Source organism: Rhinoderma darwinii, chromosome 4, assembly GCF_050947455.1.
Source record: "Rhinoderma darwinii isolate aRhiDar2 chromosome 4, aRhiDar2.hap1, whole genome shotgun sequence".
Taxonomy (NCBI): Eukaryota; Metazoa; Chordata; class Amphibia; order Anura; family Rhinodermatidae; genus Rhinoderma; species Rhinoderma darwinii.
This window is the reverse complement of record NC_134690.1, coordinates 78,405,702-78,426,073: the sequence shown is the minus strand read 5'-3', so window position 1 is coordinate 78,426,073 and position 20,372 is coordinate 78,405,702. Positions and strand designations below refer to the sequence as shown.

Here is a 20,372-nt window from a genome sequence, read left to right as displayed (position 1 = left end):
CATATATCCATCACTATCCATTTATATTTTATGGAGCAACTGTGGGGGCTGTTATTGGAGCATTATGCTGTATGGGGGCAGCTATGGGGCATTATACTATATGGGGGCAGCTATGGGGCATTATAGTGTATGGGCATTATCTATGTGGGCATTATACTGTATGGGGCAGCTATGTGGGCATTATACTGTATGGGGCAGCTATGGGGGCAATATACTGTATGGGGGCAGCTAGGGGCATGATACTGTATGGGGCAGCTATGGGACATTATACTGTATGGGGTAATTTGTGTGGGCATTATACTTTGTGGGCCATCAATGTTGGCTTTATATTGTATGGGGGCATCTATGGGGGCATTATACGGTGTGGGGGCAGCTATAGGGGCATTATACTGTGGGTGGGGTTCTATGGGGGCATTATACTGTGAGGTGGCACTATTGGAGCATGATACAGTGTGTGTGTGATGAACCAGGATTCTAAGGGTGGGGATTGGGCAGGGTTAGAGGAATGGATTAAAAGGAAAAAAATGTGTCCCTCTTTGTGATACTTGAAAGTTGCGAGGCATGCCTAAACCAGTAGGGATGTTACCTTTAACACTTTTACTGCCTTAGATCACCAGAGATGTTATCATTTACCTCTTCTCTCGCCCTAGACCACCAGGAATGTTAACATTAAACCCTTCAGTGCCCTAGACCTCCATGGATGTTACCAGTAACTGTTTCACTACCCCAGTTTACTGCCTTTATGGATTCTCGGGACAAGAGGGGTCAGATGGCGACGAGGCTGTGGCGAAACACGAGTTGGAGCACTTGGGCATAAAGTTACTTTTCCTCAAGATTAGTTGCTACTTTTTGAACTATGTAGCTATTTCTCCTGCTATTCGTTACTTACAGATTGAGCGGATTATTGAAAAACGTAGAAATGGCAGTTTAGCTAACAGTTCAATGTGCATGTATTATGTATTTGACATTATATTATGATTATGTGCCATGCTTTTCACGAAGATCAATAAATTAGTTTGTTTTTATTAAGCATCTATATAAGTTTATGTTTCAAAACTGTGGTTTTGCTGTAGGATATACATATCTAGTGTGTTCCTGACCCCTCATGAAACCTATGCCTTTTATTTACAGGTACCCTAAGAATCCTGATGCATATACAGGAAGCTTGTGGAGGGGTCATGTGAACAAATGAAAACGGGTCAAAAGAGCTCCTCTAAAGTGGAAATAATAGAGGCCAAATCTTGCCAGCCTCACACACATATATTCTTCCTAAAAATCCATAAGACGGCGAGTAGTACCATCATGAATATTCTGTTCCGGTTCGGAGAATCGCGCAACTTAACGTTTGCGCTACCATCTTCCAATTATACACAGTTCTTTTATCCCAATTATTTCAAGGCTTACTTTGTGGAAGACTTTTTAATGAAAATATGGCCAAACTATGATATAATGTGTCATCACATGCGCTTCAAGCTCACAGAGGTGCGCTCACTCTGAATTTATGGTTATCCTGACCTATGAACTAAGCTACAAATATGTGTTTCTTAGAACTAGGAATTTAATTATATTAATATATGGTTTCATGCATTTTCCTTGCACATCTACAATGTACCCTTATGAACTAAGATGGAAGTCATTGTGATCTGGAAATTAGAAGCCAGGGCAAAACAGGCCATGCTAAGGTAGAGAGGCAGAATGGGCTTACTGTGGCTTGCACTGTAATAGACGGTTCACTGAAGTGACAACTGAGTAAAATATACCTTTTAATAGTAACTCGTTTTAAAAACAGGGGTAACACACCACTGTGAAGTAAGCCCCACCGTGAAAATTTAAAAACGTATTAAACAAGAAACACTGAGTCATTATGATAAATATATCTCAGTGTTTGTAACAATGTTTTACTGGAACCAGCATTTATCCTGGGCACAACAATAGTACAATCCCCAAAATGCACCAGTGTCCGTAAACAAACACCGGATCTCCTAGCGCTGGGTGTAACACAATGCTATTGTCCCCTATGCAGACATTCCATGTACAATGAACGACCCTACGCATTTCAGATACTCATCCTCAGGGGTCCGTATCTTGGTCACTCTGGCCTCATCACCAGCGATAATAATATTCAACAGCAGATATTCTGCTGTGCGTCACGGGAAGATGCTCGTATCGATGTCAACGGCATACTTCATTGCAGGCGCTGGGTTACTATAAGCACCAAAACTCCACCCCTCGTATTTGGCGGCGCTACATGAACTGACCAATCACAGCACCCTCTCGATTCGTGACACCTGCCCATGTGACCCCCCGCCGTCAGCTGACAGCCAGGGGTCATCATCGACCGCATCAAGCCGAACGCGCAGGCACAGTAGAAGCCAAGGACGTATCGCCCGGACTGCCAAGTAAGAGGAAGGTAAGAGCAAAACGATAATTTATTTGTAAGTATGTCTTGCGGGACAGTTACCCACCGCAAGTGGACTACCTCAAAAAGCAACTCTTTAGTTTATAAACACATATTAGGTGGACAAGATTACGGAGTCCCTCCCATTTGGAAATTCTGACAAAAGATCTCTTTATATGTTGGCTGGCCAATATGGCCATATCAAACATAGTACACTATGCAAAATAAAACCACCCACCCAAAAGGCAACCCAGGGTGAATATTGGCCGCCTAAAGAGGAATGGTATTACATATTAGATAAAACACGTATAATTAGTCTGCTCGTTTAAACCCGCTGGTTGTATGCATGCCAGTCTATGGATCCATTGGGCTTCTTTGCATAGAATTAAATTGTCCCAGTCACCTCCTCTTTTTGGGGGTCTAATGAGTTCAATTGCTTGAAACTTTAAACATGCTGCATGGCCTTGGTGTTTAGCATGCACATGCTTAGATATTGGGGTGTCCCTAGCATGGATAATATCTCCGACATGCTCCCTTATCCGGCGCCGAAATTGTCGTGCCGTTTTGCCCACATAATTTAGGGGGCATGGGCATGTAATAAGGTAAACCACCCCCGCTGTTTTGCAATTGACAAAATCCCGAATGTTGTACTTTTCCTGTGTTGCAACACTGGTAAAGCTATTCCCTTTGAGAATGAAGTCACAAGCTTTACAGCTACCACATCTAAAAGTGCCTGGTATTTGTCTATCCAGCCACGTACCCCTAGGTAAAATGGGGTCAAAACAATTTCCCAATTATTTCAAGGCTTACTTTGTGGAAGACTTTTTAATGAAAATATGGCCAAACTATGATATAATGTGTCATCACATGCGCTTCAAGCTCACAGAGGTGCGCTCACTCTGAATTTATGGTTATCCTGACCTATGAACTAAGCTACAAATATGTGTTTCTTAGAACTAGGAATTTAATTATATTAATATATGGTTTCATGCATTTTCCTTGCACATCTACAATGTACCCTTATGAACTAAGATGGAAGTCATTGTGATCTGGAAATTAGAAGCCAGGGCAAAACAGGCCATGCTAAGGTAGAGAGGCAGAATGGGCTTACTGTGGCTTGCACTGTAATAGACACCTCAACTGTTGTGACCATTTGTTGATTTAACATGTACAATAACTCTATACACAAATTTATTCCTTCAGGTTGGCTTTATTCTAACTTACAAATTTAATGTAGCTATTATAGATGTTTGATTAGACTTAGGTTCTTTTTTTTGCCATGCATTTCTCATCATGCCTCTGGCTTTGTAGAGGCAGTGGGGGTGGAGTCTCATCACACTGCACTTGCTCTGCTCTGTGTCCTATCTAAGTGAAGCAAGTGATAGATTAGTAATATAGAACTGTTCCCACACTGCAGTCCGTGTATCCTATGTGATGCAGCTTCAGCCTATCTCCTCTGCCTTCTACTTGTGATTCATTAGTGACATACTGTAGAACTGCTGTCCCCTAACTCTCTCTGCAGTCAGTGTGTTCTACGTGATGCAGCTTCAGTCTTCCCTGCCTCCTGATTGTGATAGATTTATCTCTGTCAGCTCTTACAAGCGGGAGACAGGGGAGAGTAGTGTAAAGCTGCATCTCAAAGAAATATACTGGAAATTCTACACAAAGCAGAAACATATAGTATAACAGTTAGTGTAAGTCAGGGGAGTTGTTGTTTTTTAACTGTGCAGCTAATCATTGTATGGACTTAACTTTTATATCATTGCACTCCTGGTCCCTTAAATAGGACATAAATAATGTCTTCAGCAGCACCATTTGCATGGGGGACATACAGGGGAACAAAGAGGGTGGGGCTGGGTGGGAAGGGGAGGTATCTCAGAGCTGCCAGGAGGGATTTGATAAATTCTTATGTAATTCTGTAATTCACAAGAAGTCAGCCTCACGGGAGAAACTGATGACCTGTTTACATATAAGAGCATGGTCTATATTAGTGGTCAGACTGAGATCAGATGACACAGCTGTTCATAATGAAAGGGTTCAAAATTTATACATGCAACTGAGCTGGGAAGCAACAGATGATATTTCTACAATATTGCTAGCGAGTTAGCATATGTACCTTCTTTAACAATTATTGGTTTTGACCAACAGAAATTTAAGCCATATGTCTTAAATAGGGCATAAATAATGTCTTCAGCAGCACCATTTGCATGGGGGACATACAGGGGAACAAAGAGGGTGGGGCTGGGTGGGAAGGGGAGGCATCTCAGAGCTGCCAGGAGGGATTTGATAAATTCTTATGTAATTCTGTAATTCACAAGAAGTCAGCCTCACGGGAGAAACTGATGACCTGTTTACATATAAGAGCATGGTCTATATTAGTGGTCAGACTGAGATCAGATGACACAGCTGTTCATAATGAAAGGGTTCAAAATGTATAGATGCAACTCACCTGGGAAGCAACAGATGATATTTCTACAATATTGCTAGCGAGTTAGCATATGTACCTTCTGTAACAATTATTGGTTTTGACCAACAGAAATTTAAGCCATATGTCTTAAAGGGGTTCTCCCAGTTCTCACTTCAGACTCAGTAATGTGTTTTTATAATTCTTTAGGGGGCACTATCTACAGGGGGCTTTATGGGGCACTGTGTGTGTGTGTGTGTGTGTGTGTGTGTGTGTGTGTGTGTGTGTGTGTGTGTGTGTGCAGTGGCGGATTAAGTAGACCATGGGCCCTGGGCTGTTACCCAAACTTGGGCCCCCCTTCCTCACCGCCGCCCTGCCGCACTGTAACTATTTTTAACACTACTTTTTGGGGCAAGCATTAACAGTGTTGCGATTCCCCTTGTCACAGGGCTGTGTCCCCACATACTGACAGTATCACACTGTGCAGGGACACATCCTCCTGACAAGGGGAATTGTCTATCAGTCCTGGACTGCAGAAAGACTTTTTGTGAAATACAAGGATTTCCTATAATAAACATGTCAGGAGAGGTGACAGATTCTCTATAAATCTAGTGACTCACAGGTGACGACATAGTTTTTTTCCTCTTCTCCATCCAGTCCAGACTTCATGACGACTTTTCCCGGCCATGACCCATTTCTGCAGAATTTGCCACTCAGATGTCTTTGGCTCCTCACTTTTCCAACATTTCCACACCTATAAACAATGATAATATTATCATGGTGCCACACACTGTGCCCCTAAATATAATAGCACCAAACACTGCGCCCCTGAATAAAATAGTACAAACACTGTGCCCCTAAATATTATAGCACCATAGACTGCGCCCCTGAATATAATTGTGCCAAACACTGTAGATAGCACCACACACAGCCCCCTGTAAATAGCGCTACACAGTCCTCCCCCTCTGTAAATAGCGTCACATAGCCCTCCCCCTCTTGTATATAGTGCTACACAGCAATCCCCCTTAGATATAGTGATACACAGCGCTCCCTTCTATATAGTGCTATACAACAATCCCTCCTTGTATATAGTGCTACACAGCGTCTCCCACCTTGGACATGCAGCTCTTGTAATTGCTCAGTATAATGTCCCCCGTAGCTGCCCCACAGTATATTGCCACCCATAGCTGCCCCCACAGTATAATGCCCCATAGATGTGACACAGTATAATGCCCCCATAGCTGCGACACAGTATAATGCCCCCATAGCTGCGACACAGTATAATGCCCCCATAGCTGCGACACAGTATAATGCCTCCATAGCTGCGACACAGTATAATATCCCCATAGCTGACACAGTATAATGCCCCATAGAGGTGACACAGTATAATGCCCCATAGCTGACACAGTATAATGCCCCATAGCTGACACAGTATAATGCCCCATAGCTGACACAGTATAATGCCTCCATAGCTGACACAGTATAATGCCCCATAGCTGACACAGTATAATGCCCCATAGCTGACACAGTATAATGCCCCATAGCTGACACAGTATAATGCCCCATAGCTGACACAGTATAATGCCCCATAGCTGACACAGTATAATGCCCCATAGCTGACACAGTATAATGCCCCATAGCTGACACAGTATAATGCCCCATAGCTGACACAGTATAATGCCCCATAGCTGACACAGTATAATGCCCCATAGCTGACACAGTATAATGCCCCATAGCTGACACAGTATAATGCCCCATAGCTGCTACACAGTATAATGCCCAATAGCTGACACAGTATAATGCCCCATAGCTGACACAGTATAATGCCCCATAGCTGACACAGTATAATGCCCCATAGCTGACACAGTATAATACCCCCATAGCTGACACAGTATAATGCCCCATAGCTGACACAGTATAATGCCCCATAGCTGACACAGCATAATGCCCCATAGCTGACACAGTATAATGCCCCATAGCTGCTACACAGTATAATGCCCCATAGCTGACACAGTATAATGCCCCATAGCTGACACAGTATAATGCCCCATAGCTGACACAGTATAATGCCCCATAGCTGACACAGCATAATGCCCCATAGCTGACACAGTATAATGCCCCATAGCTGACACAGCATAATGCCCCATAGCTGACACAGTATAATGCCCCATATGTGCGTACCTAATAAAAAAAGAAAACATAATTGCTTACCTATCCCGGTTCCCACGACGGTGGGGGATGCGATGCTTCTCCTCCTCTGCACTGTGCTGTGAGTGACTCTGTGCAGACAGGCGCGATGACGTCACTACATCGTGCCTGCCTGCACCGAGCCGCTCACGGCAGAGTGAATGCTGGAGCGAGGCTCCAGCATTCAACCCAACTGAATCTGCGTCCTGCGGATGCAGATTCAGTTGGAAGCGGGCAGCGCGGCAGCGCTCCATAGTTTTTGACGTTTGTGTGCGGTTCGGGCCGCGATGGGCTCCCTGGCAGCCTCGGGCCCTCTGGCAGCCTCGGGCCCCGGGCGACCGCCCGAAACGCCCATATTATAATCCGCCATTGTGTGTGTGTGTGTGTGTGTGTGTGTGTGTGAGACACAGTGTATGGAGCTATTATAATGAATGTGAGGGGGAAGGAGGGTGCCCAAGTTGTGTCAACCCATGGTACACTTAATCCGCCACTGTATGTAAATCACTGTTCCTGGTATATATTTTTGGTGCTCATACTGCTGACTTCAGAGACACTTTAATTTAATTTGACTACCAATTAAATTGGTTGTCAAAAAAGCAGGTTAAAAAACTGATTAAGCAATATAGTGACATTTAAAAAAAAAAAAAATCCAAAAACAAATTATTTTCATTTTGTAGAAGTAGTAAAACATATTAAAAAAAATAGATTGTTTTATTGCTAGCCAGAATAAATTTAACATGTCATTTTTAGCAAGCAGTTAATGCCGTAAAATCAAAACCTCAAAAAAAAACATTTATATTCCACTCAAAATATTTTTAAAAAGTTTCTCAATGCATTATATGGTACAATAAATAGTGCCATTAAAAAAAAAAATTCGTCCTGTAAAAAACAAGTCCTCATGCGGCTATGTCTAGGGAAAAAAAAGGTATGGCTCTTGGAAGTCAGGTAGGAAAAAGTATTATCCAGCTCCTCCTTTATTAGCAACTCATTAAAAGGCAGTTATAGCTATGACAAAGAACAGTCATGTACGAAACGCGTAAGTGTCAGAAGGCCATAGCTTTGCTTCCTCTATACCTTTTAATGAGTTGCTAATAAAGGATTCTACTTTATACAAGGAGGTGATAGATAATACTTTTTCTTTTACCTATACGGATTACCCTTGGAAGCCCACAAGCTTATTTCAGTGCAGTCCAGAGTCTGAAGAACTACAACACCAACAGGAGAAGCGTGGTGAGCCTGCTTGCAATGATTTTTGTTTTTTACAGGAAAACAAACAAAAACTGGCTGCAGCGGTAAAATGGAGGTCAAGTGGGTTATTCTATTTTCAATGTCTGGTGGTGTAATGGATCATATCCATGGTCGTCTAGTGTTTTAGTGAAGAATATTCCTGGGTGCCCAGTGGGTTAATAAAAAAAAAATCCATGGTAGTCTAGTGATTTAATAGGTTATATACTTCATGTAATCTACTATAGAAATAGCATTCCTAGTGATCTAGTGGATTAACAAGTCATTTCCTTGCTGTTGTCTTCTACCTGTGACAGGATCCCAAGCATTATGTGCCTGCTACAGACTGGTTGCACTCAGCTTTTTTTCAGCATCTATAGCTAGAGCAATGAACCAGAACAGGAGAAATCCAAATGGAGAAAAGAACAGCACCTTGTAGTCAATATACCCAAAACTGGATGTATAGTCCGCACAGGAATTTGTTCTAGATCCACTAAATCCAAAAAATAAACAATAGCACGCACGTAGTTATGCGTTTTATTTGTCCAATATAGTGTATCACAACTTTAAGGGTAGGAGAATGACAATGGTACTACTGCTGTTACATGATTGTTGTATTGTACATCCGTACTTCTAGCCAATCACTAAGTGGCCCGAAACTAGCAACCACATGGACAAACTCAAATGGGCTTAAAAAAAGAGGTTCAATATTGTGTCAGTCATAATACACTACTACTACTGCTACGTTTTTCTCTAACTTTGCGTGTATTCATGCACCATTTATAAAATAGTAATTGCTATTAAATTTCTCTAAAATCCTCTACTCACCAATTAAAGCGCCGGCAAAATAAACAATCGAGTATTCCCGCAATGTCTTCCCAGGACAGTTGAATGTCAAAGTATAAGCCAGAACAGGGTTGAAGTAAGAAGCAGTGTATGGGCCACCTGAGAAATGGAACAACAAAACAATAAGAATAAAGCTGTAGACATTTTGTGGGTAAATTTTTTGACCACTTAAAGGGAATCTGTCAGCAGTTTTGAGGCTTCAAAACTACTGACAGCACTATATAGGGGAGGGGGAGGGCATTGTAACTATACCTTTTGTCTTGGTCATTCAAGTGGTCAGGGTATTCGAGGCTATGTATCAGAATACTGCAGCTTCTACCCCTATTAAGATTTATTCTGAAATTTGTAGAAAACATTGAACCTAATTGTAACGTCTATGGCCGAGGGCCATCGTTCAGACTTACCCTCTGACGGCCCCAGCCATAGAGATCTGTCTATGCGGCGTCTGCTCGCTCCAGGGAGACGCCGGCACTTACTTCCGGGTCCTCGGACTGTTTCCCGCAGAGCGCTCGCGCCCGTGCACGGCCTTAAAGGGCCAGTACGCGTCCAGCTGTCACCCATCAATAATTAGCCCAAATGGCTGCTGGACTACAGAAAGGGGCTCTGCCCACTTGTTCCTCATCTGAGCGTTGTTGTATACCTAAGTTTGTCTTGCAAATGGTCTCCCAGTGTTTTCCAGTTCCCAGTGTTACCCGTTCCTGCTGCCTGTACGCTGTATCCCGTGCTATCGTATCTACTGTGAAAGTCAAGTCGTGTCTTCCGCTGCATCCACGGTGCCACTTGCTGATCCAGTCAAGTCGTGCCTTCCGCTGCACCCATGGTGTCACCTGCTGTGAAAGTCAAGTCGTGCCTCTGCTACTGTCTACATTGCCTCAGGTACCCGTTTCGAACTATAGACATTGCTTTGTATCTTGTTGGCCAGCTGCTACCCCGCTACGCGGTGCGGCCCAGTGGGTCCACACCCCACGCCGTGACACTAATAAGATTAAATAAGATGAAATTCTATGTACATTTAAACACTTAGTGCAGATCTAATACCTGTATAATATTCACACTAAAACCAATTTCTTAGAAAGTTTGGAAAAGTGAGAGGGGTTCTGACCATTGTACTGCATGGAATGAAGGCATTTTTCATGGCATCTTTGCATACAGCAACCTTCATTAATTTCCCCTAAACCATATGCAAGAATGAACCCTTCCAGGCACTGGGAGAACACATTATCTACATATATTTTTTTTTTTACCCAATCATTTGTTAAGCGACTATCAAACTAATCAAACAAGGCTAAACGCAGACAATAGAAATCTTAATAGATCCCCCGTCTCTGTTGTAGGACCCAACACCCAAATACCCAATAGCCTGATGTTAAACAATAGGGTCCTATTACACGTTCCGACGTGGGCCATGCAAATGAGCGCCGATCAACGGGACAGCTCATTTATCGGCGCCCGTTTGCGGCTTTCACACGGAGCAATGATTGCTTATGTACAGGGAGATGTGCTGCCGACAACAATGGTTTTGAATGTTGCATAAAAGAGCAGATCAGCCGATGAGCGTTTACTTGTTTATCGGCTGATCGTTGCCCTGATTACACAGGGCATTAATCGGGATCGAGCATTCATATGAATGTTCGTTTGCCTGATCATCGGCCTGTGTAATAGAGCCTTTAGGCTTTCTTCAAATCTGCGTCTGATATTCCAAAATACGTAATATAGCGACCAACGCAAATGTGAAAAATCTTCTGATTAGATTTGCTTCTTTTATGTTCAACATTAAATCACTTCTGTTCACATTCACATCGGAGGTTCAGTTTGGAACCTCCGTTGCAAATTCTATCAGAATAGCAACACTAATCTTCCTGTCAAAATGATGGACCCCACAAAGGAACCCCATTATTTGTCAATGGTGTCCATCAGGCACCAAATCTGGCAGAGCGGTGTGGCTTCAATGCCAATGTGAACAGAGCCAAAGGACACAGTAGTAAGCAAAGTAAATGAATAATAAGTATATTGGTGCTTACCTGCATATGCCATTAAATTGACAGTCAGGGCAATTATAGGCACCCTGTAGAGCAATCTTGTGCTTTGGAAGTGAAGTAGCACTATATGATAGCAGAAGGCGCTCAATGCTTCAACAAAAGTTCCCTATGCCACGGTGGTTTGCAAGGAGGAACTTCAATCATCCAACATCATCATTTGGATTGCGTTGAATTCTGTCAGCTCCAGTCTCCAGTAGTGTCTGGTCAAGAAACTGGCAGCTTCCATGCCCACAAACTGAGCCACTAACTTAAATATTGTGTCTATTAATTTTGATGGATTGGTTTTTGTGTGCCATGTTGCATTTGCATTTGCAAAGCCCCTGAGGGGCCAAAACAGTAGAAATCCCCCAAAAGTGACACATTTGGGAAACTACATCCCTCAAGGAATCTATCTAGGGGTATAGTGGGCATTTAGACCCCACAAGTCTTTTGCAGGATTTATTGGAATTAAGCCGTAAAAATGAAAATCTAATTTTTTTTTCAATGAATTGTAGAATTAATTTTTTAACTAATGATAAAGGAGCAAAAGCACCCCAACAATTGTAAGGCATTTTAAACCGAGTTCGGCAATACCCCACATGTGGTCATAAACTGCTGTTTAGATTCATGGCAGGGCTCATAAAGGCAGGAGCGCAATTTGGCATGTAGATTTTGCTGGATTGGTTTTTGGGTGCCATGTCACATTTGCAAAACCCCTGAGGTACCAGATTACAGTGACAGCCCCCAAGAAGTGACCACATTTTGGAAACTACACCCCTCAAGGCATTTATCATTTGCCTGGACATGTGAAAGGGCTCAGAAGTGAAGAGCCACATGTGTATTTGAGGCCTATTTTGGTGATTTTCACAGCTTTGGCCCACAATTACAGGGCTCTGAGGTCAAATAGTAAAACAAATCCCCAAGTAGTGGCCCCCTATTTTGAAAACGACACCTCTTAGAGCATTTTAAGAGGTGTAGTGAGCATTTTGACCCCACATGTGTTTTTACATAAGAAATTAATGTGCAGCGGATGGTGCAAAGTGAAAATTGCAATTTTAGTGCTCAATATGTTGTTCCCATTTTGTGCCACTCAAGACAAATATCTTATAAACTATTTACCCCTTAAGGACACGGCCAATTTTGGCCTTGAGGACAGAACAATTTTTTTATATTTCCCTCTTTGCATCCCGACGCTCATAACTTTTGTATTTTTTGTACGACGTAGTTGTATGAGACTTTGTTTTTTGCGGGACAAGTTGTACTTTATGTAGGTAACCATGTTTTGGTACAAATACATTATCGTTTAATTTATATAAATTTTTATCTTGGCAAAAATGCAGAAAAAAAGCAGTTCCGCTGCAGTTTTTATATATTTTTTTTTACACCATACACCGATCATCATAAATAATGTTATACTTTTTTGTACAGGTTGTAACGGTCGTGGCGATACCAAATATGTCTATATTATTTCATGTTTTGGGACTTATATTTAAAAAAGTTTAATTATTATAAAAAAAATGTGTTTCTGTGTATTTTTTTTACTTTTTATTTATTTATTTAGTTATCACAAACTTTTCTTACACTCATTTAACTTTTTTTTTTAATCCCATAAAGGGATTTTTCATTTTGATTTAGATTTTTTTAACTGTAATGTACTGGCATAGATCTATATGCTAGTACATTAGCCTGTGTATGGATTGTACACAGGCAGTTGTTAGGGCATACCTCAGTATGCCCTAACAACAGGAAATATGTTCAGGCAACCCTGGGGTCCTTCAATGGACCCTTGGCTGTCTGGCCATACAAGTTATGGGCTTTGATCGCGTCATAGTTATTTTCTGTGACACAATCAATGTGCAATCCCCTCTCCTTGAACGCCGCGATCAGCTTTCATTGCGGTATTCAAAGGGTTAACAGCAGACAGAAGATGTTTCTCTTCTCTCCGCTGTTAGAGCGGGGCCGTGGCTGTGTATTACAGCCGTGGCCCCGCTCTAGATGGCACGCAGAGACAGCTGTCACACAGGACGAGAATACTCATCCTAATGCGCGAAGTACCCACCGCTCAGGATGAGCATTCTCGTCCTGTGTCGGCAACAGGTTAAGCGGGTTCTCGTGGGTATGGTGATGCCATATATGTGGACGTAAACCGCTGTTTGGGCATGCTGTAGGGTTCAGAAGGGAGGGAGCGCTATTTGGATATTGGAGCACTGATTTTGCTTAGTAGTTGTTCTGTTTTAGGTTATGCTGGCATTTCAGTTATGTGGGGCAATACCCCACATTACATGTTAGCTTTGCTGAGTACATCAGGGTATATATAATCTGTCACAAGCACATCAGGGCATAATGAGAGGATATAATAATGCGGTAAATAAATAATAATCTGGGGGGCGTGGCTTGGATGCCGAACAGAGCGGTCGCATCTCCTTGAGCTCCGCGCTGAGATCTCCAAGCGACGACCATAGCAACAAGGAATACTTACCGGACCATTACCGGAATGCCAGATTGCTATCCTCGGAAAGGAAGCATCATGATGACCCGGACGAAATCTTTAAAAACGGGACCCAAGCGCCTCACGGACTTCTTCTCCGCAAGGGAGAACAAAAATGGCGGCGACGCGACTTCCTCTGCTGGTATCCCGCTTGTCTGTCCCTCCTCGCCTGAGGGAGAAGGGGAGGAAGAGGTCTCCAGGACATCACAGGAGGGTGAGTGCATGCCCCGGGGGGAAGGAGAAGAAGAATCGCCAGCCATAGCTGATATAGGGAAGAGACGCTTTGCTGTAACATCAGCCATTCCCATACCTAAAATGGCGTCCGCCCCTCGTGCCTCAGGGGGATCTCCCCTCCCCAGCCCTGCAGGTCTCATAGCAGCCCACAGCCTGGGTACAGAAGATTTATTTGCACAACCTGGAGCTATAGAAGATATCCCTTCCTCTAACCAAGCTGCTTCAGAGGCCTTTATTAAAAATGTGATATTAGCCCTGAGGGGGTCCTTTCAGAGTGATCTTTTAAGATTCTCCACAAAGCTCTCTAACGCCATTGACGGCCTGGGAGAAAGGGTAGATCACGTGGAGGTTAAAATGAGTGAACTCACTAATGCTCATAATGAGGTGGTAGATGCTCACGTATCCCTTGAAGAAGAAATGCAAAGTCTGAAACACAAATTGGCAGACTTGGAAGATCGCAATAGGAGAAATAATGTTAAATTTAGAGGAATTCCTGAGTCTGTTCAACCTAACGACCTCACTGCATATTTGCAGCAACTTATAAAAGAAGTGATACCTTCCTCCAAACCAGAGGATCTCATTATTGATAGAGCTCATAGGCTCCCGAAACCTAAATCTATTCCTAATGATCTGCTGAGAGATGTGATAGCAAGGATCCACTTTTTCCACACTAAAGATTCTCTGATGTCCGCCACCAGACGACTGCCTGCTCTACCTACTCCCTATGAGAAGATTCATGTTTACGCGGATTTGTCCCAAATGACATTACAAGCGAGGAGGAAATTTCTACCTATTACGCTGGCCCTGAGGAAGAACGACGTGGGATACAGATGGGGATTTCCTACCAAATTACTGGTGTACAAGAATGGCGTCCTGCACACCATGGTGGATATAGAAGGAGGATCAGCCCTACTTCACAAATGGGGACTTACACCTATATCACCTGCTGCGGTCCCTGCTAGGAGGTCCCCAAAGAGACTTCCGCAGGAATGGTTTGAGAATTCTCGAACCTGATGTCTTTCCGGAGTATTTGGGCTAGAATGGAGATCGAGATGGTGTCCAAGAGACTCTTTCCCCCATTGGTCTTAGGTGACTCGCAGCCAAGTTGTCTGGCGGAGTCACCTTTCTCACTAAATAATGTTATTCTTTTTACAGTTTTTCAGTTTCACCTTCCTTTCCCTGTCCTTTTCCCTTGAAATTGCTTATACAAGAATACTGTTATTTGTGTCCAACATGATGTGGGTATGTAACGGCAAATATCTAATTCTGTTTTGGATTTATAGAGAGGAATGTATATGTACAGATTATGGCAGTTAAATTTATGTCATTGAATGCCAGAGGGCTTAACTCTCCCTTTAAGAGAGCTTCAGTATGGAGAGATGTTTTAGCTTCTAATACCGACATTGTATGCTTACAAGAAACGCATTTTGCCAAGGACCATAGTCCCAAATTCACCCACCATAGATTTCCGATTACATATACATCCAATGCTGACAAAAAAAAGGCGGGAGTGCTGATAACCTTTAAAGATACAGTGTCCTTTCAACTGCAATCCTCGGTTATTGATGAACGGGGGAGATCTTTAATTTTGGTGGGTATGCTCAACAATTGCCAAGTCACCATTGCTAGCATATATGCACCAAACTCGTCCCAAATACGCTTCCTCAACAAAACTATGCGTAAAATAAGGAAGGTAATGAAAGGGAAGCTTATAATTTCTGGAGATTTCAACCTAATCCCGAATGCTGAATGGGACTCAACTAATCAGGCTAGAAGCTCTCCCCTGACTCTTTCACCATGGTTACTCAAAGAGGATTTATACGACACGTTTCGTTGTATGAACTCCTCTTCTAGAGAATTCACCTTCTATTCCACAAGACATCGGTCTTTCTCCAGAATAGACCTATTTTTAGTGGATAGATCTTCTGTATCAGAAATTAAAACTTCTGAGATAGGACAAATAACATGGTCAGATCACGCTCCCACATATCTCCTTCTCTCTTTAAGTTCTGCTCCCTCACCTAGATATTCATGGCGGATAAACAATTTTCTTATTAATCTTCCTAAGTACAGAGAGAGCATTTCCTCCCAATTGCGGGAATACTTCTTCTTAAACGGAGCCCCAGACCTAAGTCCATTCACACTATGGAATGCACATAAAGCGGTTATGAGGGGGTTCTTGATACAACAAGGGGCAAGATATAAAAAATTGAAAGCAGCAGCTTTGACATCTCTGCTGGAGGAAATGCGCTCTGTGGAAATGGAACTCCAACAAAATAAGACATCCGCCCTACATGACAAACTCATGACTCTTAGACGAAATTTGAAAGCTCTCCTCATAGACGAATTTGACAAAAAAACTGCAGCCCTAAATTTGAATTATTATACTTCCTATAATAAAACTAGTAAACAAATGGCGAGAAGAATGAAACAGCGTCAACTCAAAACTAAAACTACGCATCTAGATTCATTGGTAGACGGATCAAAAATTATCAACCCCCAAACAATAGCGGATCAATTTAGCGACTATTACTCTAAATTATATAATTTGAGGTCAGATCCCCACATTAAACAACCACTAGATAAGAATATCCAAGCTTTTTTAGACTCGGTTCAACTACCTTCCTTGTCTCAAGAACAACTATGAAGTTTAAATGCCCCTATATCTCCTATAGAGGTATCCAAAGTAATACATTTATCTAAAGCCAATAAATCCCCTGGCCCAGACGGGTTTTCTAACGAATACTACAGAACTTTTGGGCATATTCTGACTCCTCATCTAACCGAAGTTTTCAATAAAGCAATGACAGAGGGAAGTATGCCCCAGGAAATGTTAGAAGCCACGATAGTGACGATCCCGAAACCAGGGAAGTCTCCTACAACACCGGCCAACTTTAGACCCATCTCCCTTCTTAACTGTGATACTAAGCTATATGCTAAACTCTTAGCCACCAGATTAATAGACATCCTGCCCACGCTAGTACATTCGGATCAAGTTGGGTTCACAAAAGGGAGACAAGCTCCTGACGGGACTAGAAGGATAATTAATCTCATAACTAGGGTGGGACAATCTCGGACGTCTTCTCTCCTCCTTACCCTGGACGCAGAGAAGGCGTTCGATAGAATACACTGGGGGTTTGCATTTTCGACCTTGACAAAGTTTGGATTTGCAGGGAACATATTTAAAGCTATACAAGCGCTATATACCAAACCTACGGCTAAAGTCCTTTCGAATGGGTTCCTGTCCACCCCCTTCCATATTACCAATGGCACTAGGCAGGGATGCCCATTATCCCCCTTGTTGTTTACACTGGTTATGGAACCACTGGCAGAGTCTATAAGATCTAACCTCCAAATCCGAGGCATTCCAGTGGGACTTCGCCAACATAAAATTGGCTTATTCGCGGATGATATTATTCTGACTATTACTGATCCTTTGTCTTCTCTGAGAGAAATCTCACAAATTATTGCTAAGTTTGGATTGGTATCTTACTATAAAGTGAATGCATCTAAATCTCAAATTCTGGGGTTATTTATTTCCCCAAGCCTGAAAAAGTCCATAACAACTGAGTTCCCATACCAATGGGAAGAGTCCTCCATTCCCTATCTGGGAATCCAAATTGGATACCCGTTGTCCCGACTTCCCAAAATCAATTTTGTCCCACTCCTGGCTTCTATACAGAAAGAATTGGATCAAATAGCTTCACATGAACCCTCATGGCTAGGCCGTAATGTGTGTTACAAGATGTTCATATTGCCCAAAATATTATATTACCTGCGAACGCTACCAATCCCTATGCCGAAATTCCAGAAGCAACTCCAAAATTTCCTGTGGGGAGGAAAGAAACCTCGAATTGCAGCATCCCTCTTGATGAAAAAGAAACACAGAGGAGGGCTGGGGGTGCCTAATTTAATAGCCTACCACAGGGCATTAATAATTAAACAATCAGAAAAATGGTTTAGTGCCCCCACCGGGGTTAGCTGGCCCACAATTGAAAGCTATTTAATAGGGGACCGACCTCTTTCGCATGTTCTATTGGCATATGCCTTGAGACCTGAGCTCCCCCTTCCCAATGTGCCTACAGTTAGAGCGGCTGTACAAAGTTGGCTCCACTTTATAGCGAGGCCCTCTAGACTACCTGGGAGCAGTGGAATACAGATCCCGCTAGGGGTGCTGGAGGTACTAATTCCCAATCTGGGAATCAATCATTGGCCTCGGGCGGGTATCCACTACATTTCAGATTTACTTTCCGGAGCGAATATTAAATCCTTTGGGGATATACAGAAGCAATTCCAGGTTCCAGATAGGGATATGTATAAATACACTCAGATCAAGTCTTACTGGAAAGCTTCACCTATGACAGATCTTCAGTTTTCCCCGTCGATTAAAGCTCTGCTCTCTGGGTCGGGTTGGGGAGGGGGGAACCTTACGGCTAGAACATACGATACCTTGAATGGGGATGTGAAGACTTCCAGGCGAGCACACTTTCTAAATTGGGAGAGGGACTTGGGTAAGTCCTTCACTATGCAGCAATGGGAAGTGGCAATCAATTGGACTCTGAAATCTTCAGTATGTATGAATCGCTTGGAAGTCTTCCATAAGGTTCTATTGAGATGGTACTTCACGCCGTCCAAATTAGCGAGGATATACCCTCATACTTCTAGCTTATGTTGGCGTAGTTGCGGACACGAAGGGTCGTTATATCATATATTCTGGGGATGTCCGCACCTGACAAACTATTGGTCCAAAATTTTTAGGTTATTATCAGAAGTGATGGAGTTTCCCATTCCCCAAGATCCGGGGCTGGCCATACTGTCTTTAGGGATAAGAAAGATCCCACCGGTTTCTCGACGCCTAGTGTGCCACGTTCTGCTTACCGCTAAATTGCTGATAGCCAGGTCCTGGAAGTCTCCAACTCCCCCCACATGTGAAGAGGTGGTGTCGAGAGTGTCAACACATTGCGTATACGAACGTATTTTTTATCTTAAGCAGAATAGAATCGAATCATATATGGCCTTCTGGAATCCCTGGATATTGTACCATAAAGTAGCACTGGAAGTGACACAGATATCTGCAATTTTTCCCTCACCTCCCCAAGTCCCCTGATTTCTTCCCCCCCCCCCCCTGTTTACAGTTTCTAGAAAAGTTAAAAGAACAAGATGAAGCAATGTAAATGACAATGTTGGTGTACAGGATATATGTTATTGCATACTGTGTCAAATGTTGTCTATTGGCGGTAAAATTTTCAATAAAAATTGAATGTTTAACAATAAATAATAATCTGCAGATGTGTAGCCGGTGTCACACTGATAAATGGTGCCCAATCTTATCCGGTTTTGGAACGCTCTGCACATTTTGCGTCGTCATATTCTGAGAGACAGAACTCTATTATTTTTTTTGCCAACGGAGCTGTGTGGGGGCTTATTTGTTGCGGGACAATCTGTAGTTTTCATTGCTAACATTTTGGGGTACATGCGATTTTATGATCACTTTTCATAAAATTTTTGGAAAGCAAGGTGACCAAAAACCAGCAATTCTGACAATGTTTTTTATTCTTTTTTTTTTAGTGTTCACCGTGCGCTATAAATGAAATTTTTACTTTATTCTGTGGCTCGATATGATTATGGCGATACCAAATGTATATTGTTTTATTATGTTTTGCAGAGTTTGCACAATAAAATTACTTTTGCTTCCCGACCGCCCACTGTAAATTCACTTCGGCGCTTGTTGCAACAAACCTTCCCGCGAACTGGTGCTGCCGTTGATTGTCATGGCAAAACCAGTGGCCATACAATGGCCTCCGGATCGGCCATACACGGGAGCCTGTGACTCTCAGGGTATGTGCACACGATAACTGCATTTACGTCTGAAATTACGGAGCTGTTTTCAGGAGAAAACAGCTCCGTAATTTCAGACATAATTGCATGTACTCTCGTTTTGCGAGGCGTCAATTACGGCCGTAATTTGGAGCTGTTCTTCATTGGAATCAATGAAAAACGGCTCAAATTACGTTTCAAGAAGTGTCCTGCACTTCTTTTGACGAGCAGTCTTTTTTACGCGTCGTCGTTTGACAGCGACGCATAAATGACAGGTCATCGGCATAGTACGTCGGCAAACCCATTCAAATGAATGGGCAGATGTTTGCCGACGTATTGGAGCTGTATTTTTAGACGTAAATCGAGGCGTAAAACGCCTCGTTTACGTCTGAAAATAGGTTGTGTGAACCCAGCCTCAGCGTCACACTGACAGTTTATAATACGTTACACTACCTAGGTAGGGTAATGTATAATAGCAGTTATCAGTGCTGCAGGTCTCCAAGAAAAGCAAGAAAAAACTAAAAAAAAAAAAAAAAAAAAAAAAGGTAAAATAAATGTTTTAGAAAAGTGTAATAATAAGTACACATATTTGGTATCACCTCGTTCATAACGACTCAAACGATAAAACTATTATATTATTTTTCCCACACAGTGAACACCGCAAAATAAATAAGTAGAAAACTAATGCTAGAATCACTATTTTTTGGGTCACCACCACTCCCGAAATAATAAAAAGTGATCAAAAAGTCGCATGTA

The 20,372-nt window shown here is 42.6% G+C and overlaps 1 protein-coding gene across 1 annotated transcript in view; it reads left to right on the top strand.

The window, feature by feature from the left end:
- The first annotated feature begins 1,302 nt into the window (after window positions 1-1,302).
- Window positions 1,303-20,372, top strand: part of LOC142760435 (galactose-3-O-sulfotransferase 2-like) — a 109,868-nt gene continuing 90,798 nt past the window's right edge. The window contains exon 1 of the mRNA XM_075863625.1: window positions 1,303-1,482. Coding sequence (XP_075719740.1) covers window positions 1,303-1,482 — 180 coding nt within the window. The remainder of the gene's footprint in view (window positions 1,483-20,372) is intronic.